Raw genomic sequence first — 13,115 nt, 5'->3', positions numbered from 1 at the left:
TGGGCCCGCCTGGACCATAAGTTTGACCTCATGTACGCAAAGCGGGCCTTTGTGCACTGGTACGTGGGGGAAGGCATGGAGGAAGGGGAGTTCTCTGAGGCCCGGGAGGACCTGGCAGCTCTGGAGAAAGATTATGAAGAGGTGGGTGTGGATTCCGTGGAAGCAGAGGCCGAAGAAGGGGAAGAATACTGAATGGGAGTGCATCTGGCAACCATCCCTTTGTATCGCATCGCCCCCACTATAACATTACAAGATGTGTTTATCTATTAAAGTTTCTGTATTGAAGCATCGTGTCCCTTGTGCTGCACCTTGACAGAATTCTCGATACAGATACCTGCCTTTTCCAAGTGCATTTCCAGGGGGGAAAAAATGTTTCCTCTCAGAAAAAGCCAAGCACGTTTGTCTATGTTTAGTTACTTTACCCCTAGAAAGGCGGCTTCAAAAGGCATGGCTGAGGGAATTAGGAAAAATGCTTTGGTTATTCTTAAATCTTTTTATTCTTGATGTTCCTTTGGAAAGTGGAATAGTAATCTGGTTTGTTTTTCTAAATGTGGAGTGGCTACTTTGACCCAGTCTTGTGGGAGGGCCCAGGGAGGCAGCCCCACCCTAGTGCAAACTCCTTTACTGAGGCTGTTTCCAGCAAGGCCTTTGTTTTTGGGTTTTTTTGGTTTGTTTTAATTTTTTCTTTTATTATTTATTTGAGAGAGAGCGAGGGAGTGAGCACGAGTGGGGGGCAGGAGAGGGAAAAGCAGGCTCCCTACTGAGCAGGGAGCCCAAACTGGGGCAACCCAGGACCCCGAGATCATGAACTGAGCCGAAGGCAAACGCTTTAACTGAGCCACCCAGGCGCCCCTCTTTGGTTTTTTAAAAAAGATTTATTCATCTTCATTTTAGAGAAAAATTGATCACAAGCAGAAGGGGCAGAGGAAGGGGGAAGGAGAATCCCAAGTCAACTGCGCTGAGCGCAGAGCCCAAAGTAGAGCTCCATCTCAAGACCCTGACTGAGGTCATGACCTAAGCCAAAACCAAGAGCGGAATGCTCAACCGACCGGGCCACCCAGGCGCCCCTTGGCCTTTGTTTTTATCCCTAACTCGGCCGCCTCCCTGCCGGAAGGAACTACAACAGAACCTTCTGCCCATTACATTTTCCCAAAATGTGATCTGTGCCCACCGCCCACCCATCCAATTTATAGGCACCTCTCCCGGAGTAAGCTGTGAACACTGGACTTTGTCAGGTTCTTTTGATCACGCACCCCGGCCCCTTTTTGTTCTCGCTGGAGTTTCCTTTCTTGCAGTCTAGTCTTTCCCGGGAGCCAGCATGGGTCCCAGGACCCTGCCGGTTTCCCGCTGCCGCGCCGCCAGACCCGTAGGCCGGGACTCTGCGCCGCCAAGCGAGGCCGCTCGTTGGGTGCCAGGAGTTACCCCGAAAGACAAAGAGGGACCCACGTGTGCGACGGCGCTAGCGTTCAGGGAGGCTCGGGCCGCGCAGACCCGGCGGCGACCTTACGCTCCCGCCGCTTCCGGGGCCCGCCCCGCCCCTCCGGCCAGCGCCTCACTCTTCCGAGTCTCTATGGTACCAACTTCCACCGCGCGCCACTCCTCGCGAGACTTCGGCGGCGCAGCAATGGCGAGATCGTGAGTGCCGCTGACGGGAGTCAGGAGAACGGGCTGGGACGGGGCTCGGGGGAGATCGGGCCGGGGGAGACCCGGCAGGCCAAGGCCGCCTGGAGCGGAGCGGCGGCTGGGGGCGTGAGGCCCCTGCGGGCCTGGACAGCCGCCCACGAACAAGCTCCCGCCTCTTCCCCAGATGCCGCGTCACTGCTCCGCCGCCGGCTGCTGCACACGGGACACGCGCGAGACGCGCAACCGCGGCATCTCTTTCCACAGGTCAGCGCGCGTGCGTGCTGGCGCGCGAAGGTTCACGGGCGCATGCGCCCGTTCCCCTCCCTCCTCCGCCCCCCCCCCCGTGGAGCCACGATTGCGCGTGCGCCTCCCTCTGTTTGGCGCGAGGCTTGTATTTGTAGGTGGGAAAGGGTGAAGGGGGCGGTGCCGGTGCGACTGAATCTAGATGGGAGAGGAAGCGCGGGAGATCCACGAGCCTGGGGCCTTCTGTTCTGTGCCTCTTACCTACTAGGTGATACTAAGGAAGTTGCTCTCCCTGAGGCCTCAGTTTCGTCATCTGGGCTTGGGAGGACGGTGTTTACCCGGAATTGAAGGGAGGTCTGGTGGCGGCATGTGCAGGACCAGCCCTTGCCTCCTGGAGAGCTTGGGCAGCTGGAGCCCAGGGCTGCAGACACCCTGGTGCTCACTGGTTTGTGGCTCCGCAGACTTCCCAAGAAGGACAACCCGAGGCGAGGCTTGTGGCTGGCCAACTGCCAGCGGCTGGACCCCAGCGGCCAGGGCCTGTGGGACCCGGCTTCCGAGTACATCTACTTCTGCTCCAAACACTTCGAGGAAAACTGCTTTGAGCTGGTGGGAATCAGGTGAGCTCCCTTGGCGGCCACCGCTGGGGCAGGGTTTGAAGCATCAGAGTAGCTGGCCGATTGGGGCAGCTGTAGGGCCAGAGGAGGAGGGTCCTGCAGTCACTGGCTGGGGGACAAGACAGACCTGGTTCCCAGCGTCGCTGCCTCTTCCCAGCTTTGTACCTCAGTGACAGGAAGACCCATCCCCTCAGGATAACTGGGCCAGTGACAAGGGAGAAAAACATTAGCTTTTTCAGAGGCTGTTCCTTAGAACCCAAGTCCTCCCAGCAAGTCCACAATGAAATTTTTCTTTTTGGCTGGTCAGCCTAGTTCCAGTGCAGCCTTTCTACACACCTTCACTTTGAGGAGTCCTGCAGGGAAGAGAATGGGTGTAACTCTACCTAACTTGGTATTCCCTAAATTAAGTGATTGCAGCATGTCTACCCACCTCCCACAATGCTAGCATGGGAGAGCCTGGTCCAGGGTGCTGGGGGCATGCTAGCTCTGTGCCCTGCAGGTTGCCCTGGGTGGCAGTATGTGTTCTCCATCTCATCCAGGCTGCTTTCCCCCACAGTGGGTATCACAGGCTGAAGGAGGGGGCAGTTCCCACGATATTTGAATCTTTCTCCAAGTTACGTCGGACAACAAAGACCAAGGGGCACAGTTATCCACCTGGCCCCCCTGACGTCAGCCGGCTCCGGCGATGCAGGAAGCGGTATGTGTGCTTGGGTGGAGGGTGCCTTGCTCCCACCCCAAGTCTGAGAGACTGGGGTTTATTTAGGGTGTCTGTCAGCAATCTTGCTGGACAAGGTTCTGAGCTGGTAGAGTGGGCTCAGTGGGCTGGTGAAGTGGGGTCTGGCAAGGCCTTGGCCTGGCCTATTAGTCTCTTTCTCTCTCTTCTCTCAGCTGCTCTGAGGGCCGAGGGCCCACGACTCCATTTTCTCCACCTCCACCTGCTGATGTCACCTGCTTTCCCGTGGAAGAGGCCTCAGCCCCTGCTGCTTTGCCTGCCTCCCCCACTGGGAGGCTGGAGGCTGGCCTCAGCAGCCCCTTTGCAGACCTCCTGGGGCCCCTGGGTGCCCAGGCAGATGAAGCAGGCTGCAGCGCCCAGCCCTCGCCGGAGCGGGAGCCTGACAGACAGCCGTCCCCCCTCGAGCCCCGGCCCGTCTCACCCTCAGCCTACATGCTGCGCCTGCCCCCCCCGGCCGGCGCCTACATCCAGAATGAGCACAGCTACCAGGTGGGCAGCGCCCTGCTCTGGAAGCGGCGGGCTGAGGCCGCACTCGATGCCCTGGACAAGGCCCAGCGCCAGCTGCAGGCCTGCAAGCGGCGAGAGCAGCGCCTGCGGCTACGGCTGAGCAAGCTGCAGCAGGAGCGCGCCCGGGAGAAGCGGGCACAGGCAGATGCCCGCCAGACTCTGAAGGAGCACGTGCAGGACTTTGCCATGCAGCTGAGCAGCAGCATGGCGTGAGGGAGGGGCTGCTGGCCCCAGGGCTCCCTTGAAGGGCTACCTGTCGAGGAGTCGGCCTCTTCCTCCCTTGGAATCTGCCTGGAAAAGGACCCAATCTGAGCTGTGTCCACCAGACCTGCCAGATGCCATAATAAAGTGGATTCTAGGAGGCCCTGCTATCTGGCTCAGCTGCAGCTGGGGCCCCTCCCCTGGAGTCTGAGCTCTCAGCTGTGGAGAGCAAGAAGTGCAGCTCTTGCCCGCCCCTCCTCATGCAACTCCCGGCCCCACAGGGTTTTCTGAGGGACAGGATGGTGTGAGCAGAGGCCAGGGGCAGCACCAGGAACCCTCCTCTCCTTGGTACCTGAAACAGCCCAGGCTTCCGCAGTCTCGTCTTTTTGAAAACACTCGTGAAACCCAGGCTAGACTCTGTTTGCAAGGACACCTGCATGGCTTCCATCCACTGGCCCGGTCTGCCCAGAAGTCAGTACGGTACGGCACTTCAACCCCAGCCTGCAGACCAGCCACCCCTTACCCCTAGGCCTGGCTTATCTGAAAAACGGACAAAGACAGCAATTTCTGACCTGGCGCTATATGCTTGGCAAGTAGTAAGGGCCCAGCAATGACACTTCTAGTCCCCAGAGGTCTGGGAAGAGGTGGGGAAGCTTGGAGGCAGCCTTGGGGGCAGCAATCCTGGCCTCACCCTGAGTCCCCACTGTCTTTAAATTGACTGGAACATAGGCTTCCCTGCGTCTGTGATGGTGGCAAACGGCTCAGGGCGCGGGCTGGTTTTAACTGCACACGTAACCTCCCTGCTGGGCTTCAGCCACAGTAGCCCCAAGAGCATAGCTGAATTCTCCCTAGTCCTGGAAAGTGCCACACAATGTTCTGAAATTGGCTTTCTAGGATCCTTGGTGTGTAAGTTCATTTATTCATACGTTTATCAGAGAAAGTCAAGCGACCGGTTACAAGGGTCCACTGTAGAGCAGGGTTTGCAGATCATTCACTGGGGTTTCCAGGCTCACAGAGGCTCACCTTGCGCTGGGCCATTTCCTAGCTTGCTGACGGCCTTACGGACTCCCCTTGCCTGAGGGTGCCCACCTGCCACTGGGGCTCCCCATCTGTCTGTACACAGCACCTGGGGTTCAAGGGCCGAGGAGAGGCAGGCGCCATGTTTGCGTGGGGGCACAACTGGGAGGAGGATGTGAAGGACTGTTTCCCCCAAAGTAGCCTCCTGGTAGCCAGGGTAGAAGGGTCCCTGGGATTCTTGTTGCCAGGAAGGAGGCAGAACAGTGCTTTCTGCGTTAGGGTGGACTCCTAGGGCCTTCTGTTGGGGGATGGGGATGGGGAACGATGCGGGGGCAAGGCAGCCTTGGGGCTCCAGGGTTCCCCTCAAAGGGGAGGGGCTAGCCTGGATTCCCCCCCAGTCTTCCCCCGCCCCCCCACAACTGGGTCACCCCAGATGGGGCCAGGAGTTGCTGACACGGGTAGAGAACTAGACAGGACTGGCCGGTCCCAAGCACTTGGGCCACCTGATCCGTCCTCACCTCAGGGAGGGCCTATGCCCATGAGATGTGTGTAGTGGATTAGCACTACTATGGTCTTAATGGCATGTCTGTGACAAAGAATAAATACTTAGGGACAGATGGGGACCCAGGGGCATCTTCACTGACTTCTCCCTGGCGCAGCTGGGGGCCCCTGATGTGCACACAGTGGGGTGGGATCCTGCAACCCCTCTAGAAGCCTAACCCAGGCCAGAGTGGCGGGCCCCTCAGGCTAGGAGCTGACTGACTCAGGGCCCTTCACACCCCAAAATTCATCTGGAGTCAGATTCCACGTGCCCATTACTGTTGCCCACCCACAAGCTCCAGGTGATAGTAGGGGCCCTTACAGCAACCTCGGTGAAGGTGAGGGGGTACTGTGTAGCTCCCCCCTCCCGTCAGAGGGACCTTGGCACTAGGACCCAGTGGCCAGATCCTCAAGCCATGCACAGTCCCTGCCGGATGGGCGGCCCCACACCAGCTCCGTGGTGGGCTTTCCCACTGCTGGGCCCTGGCTTCCCACCCATGCCCCCACCCGAGGAGAGGGTTCCACCTGGGGGGCCTGTTTCACCATCAACTCCCTGTGGGACCTGTGTCCTCAGCAGTGAAATGGGGCAGAGCCCCCGTGTCCCCTTTCCCTTTGGAGGCTCTGGGCAGCCTGCCCCTTGGCCGGCAGGTCCAAGCACTCTGCCTTGGGCCTCAGCGTAGTCTGCAGTGGGCAGGGCGGGCATGGTTATTCTCGAGTGGGCCAGCACCGCGTGGGCCCTCAGATGTCGGCGCCCAGCTCTGCGCACTGCTTGTCGGAGATGTGGGAAGCCAGGGAGTCTATGATGTCAAGCAGCAGCTGCTGGCTCAGCGAGCGCAGTGTGGGCAGCTTGGAAACCTGCAGAAGGCAAGCAGAAGGCCCAAACGGGATGGGACCGGATTCACGGGAGGGCCGGGTGGGCTTCGGGGTCTCCCCGGAGCTCCACCAAGCCAGACCACGGCTGACTCCGAGTGGAAGGGGCTGGGCCCCCTGCCGCAGGAGATGAGCAGCTTCCACGCACCCCACCCCGCACCCGGCCAAGGCAAGGCCAAGGGAAAGCGGCTCCTGAAGAGGCGTGGGCGGTGAGCGCGGGGCTGGGAGGGCCCTGACCTTGGTGAACTGGTGCACGATGATGTGCAGGCAGTGCCGCTTCATGTCCAGCGCCTGCGTCTTGTCAGCCGCCTCCAGGATCTGCAACGGCAGGTTCCCTGAGGGACTGCTCCCTCTCTCGCCCGCCCGCCCAGGTTCAGGGAGGCCCGTGGGCGCCAGTGAGCTACCTGCAGTACATTCTGCACCGTCACGTTCATCTCCAGGTTCTGCTTGCAGTACGCCTGCAGCCGGTTGTTGTAGAAGCCGTAATAGTAGGGGGCCGCAAACAGGTAGCTGGGGGCTGGTTAAGGAGCTGCTGGCCCAAGGAGCTCGTCCTCCCGCCACCTGCCCATCTCCCCTGGGAGGGTGCAGCTGGAGCCCCAGGCCCAGCAGGGGCCGAGGAAACCTGAGCCCCTCCTGCTTGCTCAGAACAAGGAAACCCACCCCAGCACAAGGGACTGGCCTGGGGCTCCAATCCAACTCGCTCTCTACATGGACTCTGGAGTACTCGGGGTCGAAGGCCCTAGTCCAGACCCGAAGAAAACACAGGAAGCCTCTCCCAAGAAAACACCCACGTGCCCGTTCGCAGGACGGACCATGGCCTCACAGAGCTCGGAAAGGCATCTCGCACCCAGTTCAGACCCCCAAGAAGTGACACGATCAGGAATCCCTCCATGGCGGTCTACTCACCTGTCACACACAACGCTAACCAACCCCTTCGTCTGGGCAGTGATGAGGGTCAAGAACCCACCCACCCCTCCTGGCTGCAGACCCCTCCGTGCCTGCCGACCAACCCATTCAGGGAGCCCCGGGAGAGCACCAGGCACCAGGGAAGCCAGGACCAGCCTGCCGGTCTCCAGAGCTGCCTGAGGTGGGCCCTGGGAGCGCCCCTGGCGGGGGAGGATGCAGAGAGTCCTCGGGCGGCATGTTGACCTCACCGTAGTAGATGTAGCGCAGCATGGACTCGAAGGCCTGCCTGCTGGGCACCATCTCCCCAATGGAGATGTTCACCTGGCCGTCCTCCGGCATGAAGGACCGGAACATGGCCTCAAAGTAGCTGCAGACAGGGGCGGGGGGAGTCCTGGCTCTCAGCAAATGCAGGCAGGGCGGGGGCCTGGGCGGCCCCGCCACCACACCCCCCCCACCCACCCACCTGGAGCGGGCGGCCAGGATGGCCTTGTGCGCCGGTCTCGGGTGCCCATCCAGCAGCAGAGTGATGTCACAGAACTCCGCACCTGCTCCCTCCAGGTACGCCTTCATGTCCTGGATCAGAGATGTGCCTGGTGGGGAGGCCAGGGGATAGTGTGGAGGGGCCTTGAGCAGATGCCTCCCGCCCCCCAGCAGACCCCGAGCCACCGTACTGCTGCTTGCACATCTGCCCATGTTGCTGCTCTGAACAAACCTGCCCCCGGGGCCAGAGGCCCTACTCCGGCCCGCCCCCCAGAGTCTGATCTGTGAGCCCTCCTCCCCGCCCTTGCGCTTGGGCCCCCTCTGGGCCTGGCAAACACTGTGTCCCGCCACATGTCACCCAGGGCCCACGGCCAGAGGCAGCACAGGGCCCGGGGAGTCAGGGGATGAAGGAAACAGTGCTGTCCCTTCCCGGGCTAGGTGGGGACAAGGGAGGCACCAGGAACGTCTGAAGTCTTCGGACCGCGCTTACCCCTCATCAGGCCCCCAAGGGCGGGCGCGCCTAGAAGAGCAGCTCAGCGACTAGTCACTGTGACCTGAGCACGCTGCTCCGGACGGAAGCCCTCAAAGCTGAGGTCAGTCAGGGCAGCCACCCTTGCCAGACAGGGGCCCCGTGCCGGCCTCCGGAAACGGGCTCAGGAGCCTGCCCGCCCTCAGGCGCACAGCCTCGGTCGGTGCCCGTGGGGCGGGGCGTCTTCCCTCCAGTGAGCTGGCTGGCTGCCCGAGCCCCAGGAGCGCTCCGGGTCCCCTGCACCCAGACCCCACGCTGGAGGCCGGGCGGGTACTGCCGTGGCTCCCGTCTCCACCCAAGACGAATGCCATCCCTGTGTGCTGCCCCCAGGGATGGGGCCTGGGTCCCTACCAATGTCCACGGGCTGCTCTGAGGGGGCGCGGGCAGGCGGCTGCTGCTTCCGCCGCACGATCTCCACGATCAGTGGGGAAGAGAGGCGCTCGAACTCCTTCATCATGATCACCTGGTTGAAGTGGGACTCCTTCACCACGAAGTTCAAGCAGTGCTCCTGGGACACACAAGCCGGAGCAGGCAGGCAGGGTCAGGCCTTGGCCGACGGGGCGGCGGCCTGGCTGGGATGGCTTGCGGTAGGGGGCACAGGGGGCCGCTGCGGGGGGTGGGGGGGAGTTTGGCAGTGGGGGACAGGGGGCTGGTGGCGGTAGGCGGGGTGGGCCGTGCCCCCCGGGCCCGCACCTTTAACTGGCCCAGCTGCAGCCTGGCGGCGCTCTCGCACACGACCAGCACGTTCTGCAGGTCCACGGAGGCCTCGATGTACTGTCGGCACAGCTGCTCCAGGCGGCACAGCTGGAAGCTCAGTGCCAGCTTGTACACGTCCATGATGAGCAGCACGTCCTCCACGTGGCCTGCAGCCAAGAGCTCCTGAGTCTCGGGGACGTGGGGAGGGGAACAAGGTGCAGGGCAGGAGGGAGGACAGGGTCCGGGGCTCTGGGACATCAGGCAGCAGCTCCACCGCACGAGTGGCCATGGGTGGTCGTGGCCCCCGAGCCTCGGGCTGCCCACCTGCCCCCCTCCCCGCTCCCCCCTCCTCAGCACACCTTTCCGCGGGTACTTGATCTTGTCCGTGTAGAGGAACTGCATGAGCACTTCGAAGGGCCGGGCCTCAGCCTCGCGGATGGCCACGTGCAGCAGGGGCGGCCGGGCCCCCCCCACGGCCCCCCCAGGGACCTCCCTGGGAGCCGGGGCTGCCTCCTCCTCCAGTTTCTGCAGGGAGAGGAAGGGGAGCTCAGGGGCGCCCCGTGGATGCTGCCGCCCTGGCCGGAGGGGGCTGGGCAGCACCTCACCTGGGCCAGCCGTTCCCGCGCCTGCACGATCTTCCTGCGGAGCCAGCGGCTTCGAGCTGTGACAATGGCCACGTGGCCCTGCACACACTCCTCCTTCTGTAGCAAGAACGACGCCTCGGTGGGGAGCACGGGACCCTCCTCCTGGCAGGGACAGAGGCCCGGCCAGACCGAGGAGGGGGTCCGGAGCTCCAGGCACGAGCGGGAGGCCGGCGCGCCTCGGTGCACAGCCCCCACCCTGCAGCATGGCGGGCAGGCTGGGCATGGGGAGGGCACCCACCTCGCCCAGCACAAACTCCACGTCGCAAAACTGGCGGCTCTCCCACAGACGCCCGTAGTCCTCATGCAGCGTGCACTTGGGGTAACAGGAGAACTGCCAGAGGAGACCCCAGTGTTGCCACGGGAAGCCACCACTGGCCCAGGCCCTGCCCTCCTCCGGGCCACGCATCTCCAGCCCAGCTCAGCCCGACTCCAACCCCTGGCCCAAGCCAGCTCCCAGGCCTCCGCGGACTCCACTCTGAGCCCCCAATGCCGCCCCCTCCCCACCCTGCACGGAGGTTCCTCAGACTGCCCTCGGCCTAGAGTCCCCCATCCCGTCTGCCAGACTCCTCGGGCAGGCTGCCATCCCACCAGACACAGCCCTGACTCTGGTGCCTTGGACAAGCCCCCCACCCCCACTGGGCCTCAGTTTCCATCATCTGGGACCCGTCCACCCTGGATGGCCCCCCTGCACTCAGCCCATGAGCCCCACCTGGAATCGGTACATCTCCCCACTGCGGATGTTGTTGTCCACGGTGCCCCCGAAGATGTACATGGCGTCCGAGATCACAGCGGCCGCATGGAAGAGCCTTCCGCTTGGCAGCTGGGCAGAAAGGAGGGGGGGGCAGATAAGTAACCCCTACGAGTACTTCTCTGAGCCTCAGTCTCCCCATCTGTGAGAGGGGCTGACCACAGGACTGGCATGGTGGGGGGTGATGGAGAGCAGTCAGGGCGCCGACCCTCACCTCGGAGGCCGGCGGGGCAGGCTGCTTGGCTGTGGTGGTGCCAAAGTCCAAGCCAAACACATCTCGGGACTTCTTGAAGCCACCGCGCTCCTCAGAGGCCAGCGCAGGCGCCTCCTCGGAAGCAGATGCTCGCTCTGGCACCTCAGCCCCGCCGACCTGGAGGGGAGAGACATGCGGGCGTGGGACCAGTCCGCCAGGGCCAGGCAAGGCAGCAGACACCAACCTCCTGCCAACCCTGTTCAAGAGCGAGAGGTTTGGGAGGGGCGGAGCCACAGGATGAGGGCCCTCGCGGCATGGCTCAGAGGGGGAGCTTCAGGGAGAACAGGGTGGGCTTCTGGGAGAACATCCTCGACACCGTGCAGACGTGACGGGAAGTGTTACAAGCCCGCAGGCTGCGAGAATGGAGAACAGGGGCCCAGGGTGGCCACCGTGCCTGGCAGCACGCACCTCACTGTCGGAGCTGGGCTGGACGACCTCCCAGGTCTGGAAGTCCACATCGTAGCAGTGCAGCTCATTAGGCAGCGTGTTGTCTGCCGCGCCCCCAAACACGTACAGGTGGCGGTCAAAGGCCACCATGGTGTGCCCGTAGCGCCGCTGTGGGGGGGGCGGGGAGCCACGAAGCAGGTGCTCCGTGGGGATGCGCGTCCACCTGGGGGCCCGTGACAGTGAACCAGTGCCAGGGTGGGGGCTCCTGCTCCCCCACGGCCTCCACCTGGGTCCTGAGGCCTCCCCACAGCAGGCCCTGGGCCGACCAGCCGGCTCAAAGGAGGGCCAGAGTGCATACACCCAATGCCCCTCATCCCCTTTCGCTCTGGCACCAGCCCTGCCTGAGCCCCCTTCTGTCCCCCAGCCATAAAGCAGGCAGCAGCGGTGGCCCAATGTCCGCCACCTCCCCAGATCTGTTCCCGCTGTCTCTGAGCCCTCTTTGTGGCCCACCGCTGTGAGCACTGAGGCCAGGATGGAGACGCAGGCCTGCGTGCAGCGTGGCTCTCCTCTCAGGCCCGGCCAGCCCGGGACAGGAGAGCTGGGTGGGTGGCAGCGGGACTCCCCCTGCCTGGGATGTCCTGACCTTTCTCTTCCCAGCCCACACCTCTGGCCTCCAGGGCAGCTCCAAGTCCCCTCCCGAGCCTCTGTGACCTGCAGTAGAAGCTCCCTGTTCCCTCCCCAGAGCCAATGCCCGGCCTGCGCCAGTGCTGGGACTCGGTCCCCATCATGAGGGCTGGCCTGCAGCTAAGGACAGCATAGGCTGGAGGCTGTCGGGGCCTGAGCACCCCCCTCGTCCTCTGCCACGGTATGAGATCTATACCAGCCACATTTGTTACTGGTGGCACTGAACAGGCCATTCGCCGGGCAGGAGCCGTCCTCCACACTGGACAGAGGCCAGCCAAGCCCCATCTTGCTCAGCCGCAGCCACACCCCAAGGGGCCTGCTTGCGCACTTTGAGGGCACCCACATTTCCTCGCTCCTAGCTCCCCGGCCCCCCAAACCCGGCCTGCCCGGCTGTGCCACAGACGCAGGTGCCCACCACGGGTCCCACCACCAGGGTGCTCACGTCTTGTCCTTGAATTCGAACTGGAAGAGGTTGTTGGTTATCTTGGCTCCGCTCTGCCCCGAGAACACAAACATCTTGTCCCGGCACACGGCCACCGGGAAGTTGCAGCAGGACGGCGGGATCTCGCCGCTCTGAGCCACCTGCGGTAGGGAAGGCAGCTCAGCCAGAGCCTCCTGGGACCCGGTGCTCGGGGTCGAGACTTACACTGCTGAATCGGGACTACTTTCACTCCTGAAACTTCTTCCGTGAATGAGGGTTCATAGATTAATTTCTGTAGAACAGCGTAAAGCCCCACCTCGCCCACCTAACATGGGCCCAGTTTCTAACAGTTGAGGCTAAAAATCATCACTACAAGGGAAAGACACCCCAGGGGGGAGACAATGGAGCAGTCAGACAGATTGCCCAGAAAGAGCAGCGAGCAGGACACCTGCCAGCAGGCTGAACTCGCGGTGTTCAAATAAGGGTGGATTCTACCCAAGCTGCACCAGTCACCGGACGTGCTGCCATCAGAAGCCCAGAGCCCTTAGTCACTAGGTAAGTGCTGCGGGAATCGGGCAGGAAGTCGGCAAGGAGGGTGAGGCTGAGGACAAAGCTGGGCTTTGGCAAGGGGAACAAAGCAGTCCCTACCCCGGCCCCCCCCAAGCCCCTCATCTTCCTGCCTCCCCTGTACCATCCCGGCCCCCCAAGCCCCTCACCTCCCTGCCTCCCCTGCCCCACTCTGGACCCCCAAACCCCTCACCTCCCTGCCTCCCTCACCCCACACTGGCTCCCCAAAACCCTCACCTCCCTGCCTCTCCACCCCACTCTGGACCCCCAAACCCCTCACCTCCCTGCCTCCCCATCCCACCCTGGCTCCCCAAACCCTCACCTCCCTGCCTCCCCTGCCCCACTCTGGCCCCCCAAAACCCTCACCTCCCTACCTCTCCTACCCCACTCTGAACCCCCAAACCTCTCACCTCCCTGCTCCCCACCCCCCTCTGGGCCCCCAAATCCCTCAC

General features: G+C 62.7%; 2 protein-coding genes across 2 annotated transcripts in view; one reads left to right on the top strand and one right to left on the bottom strand.

Annotated features, from left to right (window-relative positions):
• Positions 1–1,538: 1,538 nt before the first annotated feature.
• On the top strand, positions 1,539–5,561 carry THAP7 (THAP domain containing 7). The gene is made up of 5 exons (XM_006744500.3): positions 1,539–1,635; positions 1,808–1,887; positions 2,328–2,483; positions 3,037–3,177; positions 3,369–5,561. Exons 2-5 carry the CDS (start codon positions 1,808–1,810, stop codon positions 3,931–3,933), a joined length of 942 nt encoding a protein of 313 aa, XP_006744563.1. The 5' UTR covers positions 1,539–1,635; the 3' UTR covers positions 3,934–5,561.
• Positions 4,821–13,115, bottom strand: part of LZTR1 (leucine zipper like post translational regulator 1) — a 16,426-nt gene continuing 8,131 nt past the window's right edge. The window contains exons 7-21 of the mRNA XM_081802512.1: positions 12,603–12,658; positions 12,118–12,316; positions 11,013–11,214; positions 10,566–10,721; positions 10,313–10,423; positions 9,842–9,934; positions 9,565–9,660; positions 9,319–9,484; positions 8,957–9,126; positions 8,615–8,771; positions 7,718–7,844; positions 7,472–7,621; positions 6,753–6,858; positions 6,586–6,666; positions 4,821–6,333 (exon numbers count right to left, since the gene is read on the bottom strand). Coding sequence (XP_081658638.1) covers positions 6,217–6,333; positions 6,586–6,666; positions 6,753–6,858; positions 7,472–7,621; positions 7,718–7,844; positions 8,615–8,771; positions 8,957–9,126; positions 9,319–9,484; positions 9,565–9,660; positions 9,842–9,934; positions 10,313–10,423; positions 10,566–10,721; positions 11,013–11,214; positions 12,118–12,316; positions 12,603–12,658 — 1,987 coding nt within the window. The 3' untranslated portion in view covers positions 4,821–6,216. The remainder of the gene's footprint in view (positions 6,334–6,585; positions 6,667–6,752; positions 6,859–7,471; positions 7,622–7,717; positions 7,845–8,614; positions 8,772–8,956; positions 9,127–9,318; positions 9,485–9,564; positions 9,661–9,841; positions 9,935–10,312; positions 10,424–10,565; positions 10,722–11,012; positions 11,215–12,117; positions 12,317–12,602; positions 12,659–13,115) is intronic.

This window comes from Leptonychotes weddellii, chromosome 13 (assembly GCF_054177405.1).
Source record: "Leptonychotes weddellii isolate Sample4059 chromosome 13, ASM5417740v2, whole genome shotgun sequence".
Lineage (NCBI taxonomy): Eukaryota > Metazoa > Chordata > Mammalia > Carnivora > Phocidae > Leptonychotes > Leptonychotes weddellii.
The sequence above is the reverse complement of the archived record's forward strand: the minus strand, read 5'-3'. Positions and strand labels throughout refer to the sequence as shown.

Bases quoted from the DNA above. Each gene is read 5' to 3' on its own strand.
- THAP7 (XM_006744500.3), top strand. From the start codon at position 1,808: ATGCCGCGTCACTGCTCCGCCGCCGGCTGCTGCACACGGGACACGCGC. The intron at 1,888-2,327 runs GTCAGCGCGCGT...GTGGCTCCGCAG, and splicing joins CGCGGCATCTCTTTCCACAG to ACTTCCCAAGAAGGACAACC. The intron at 3,178-3,368 runs GTATGTGTGCTT...CTCTTCTCTCAG, and splicing joins CTCCGGCGATGCAGGAAGCG to CTGCTCTGAGGGCCGAGGGC.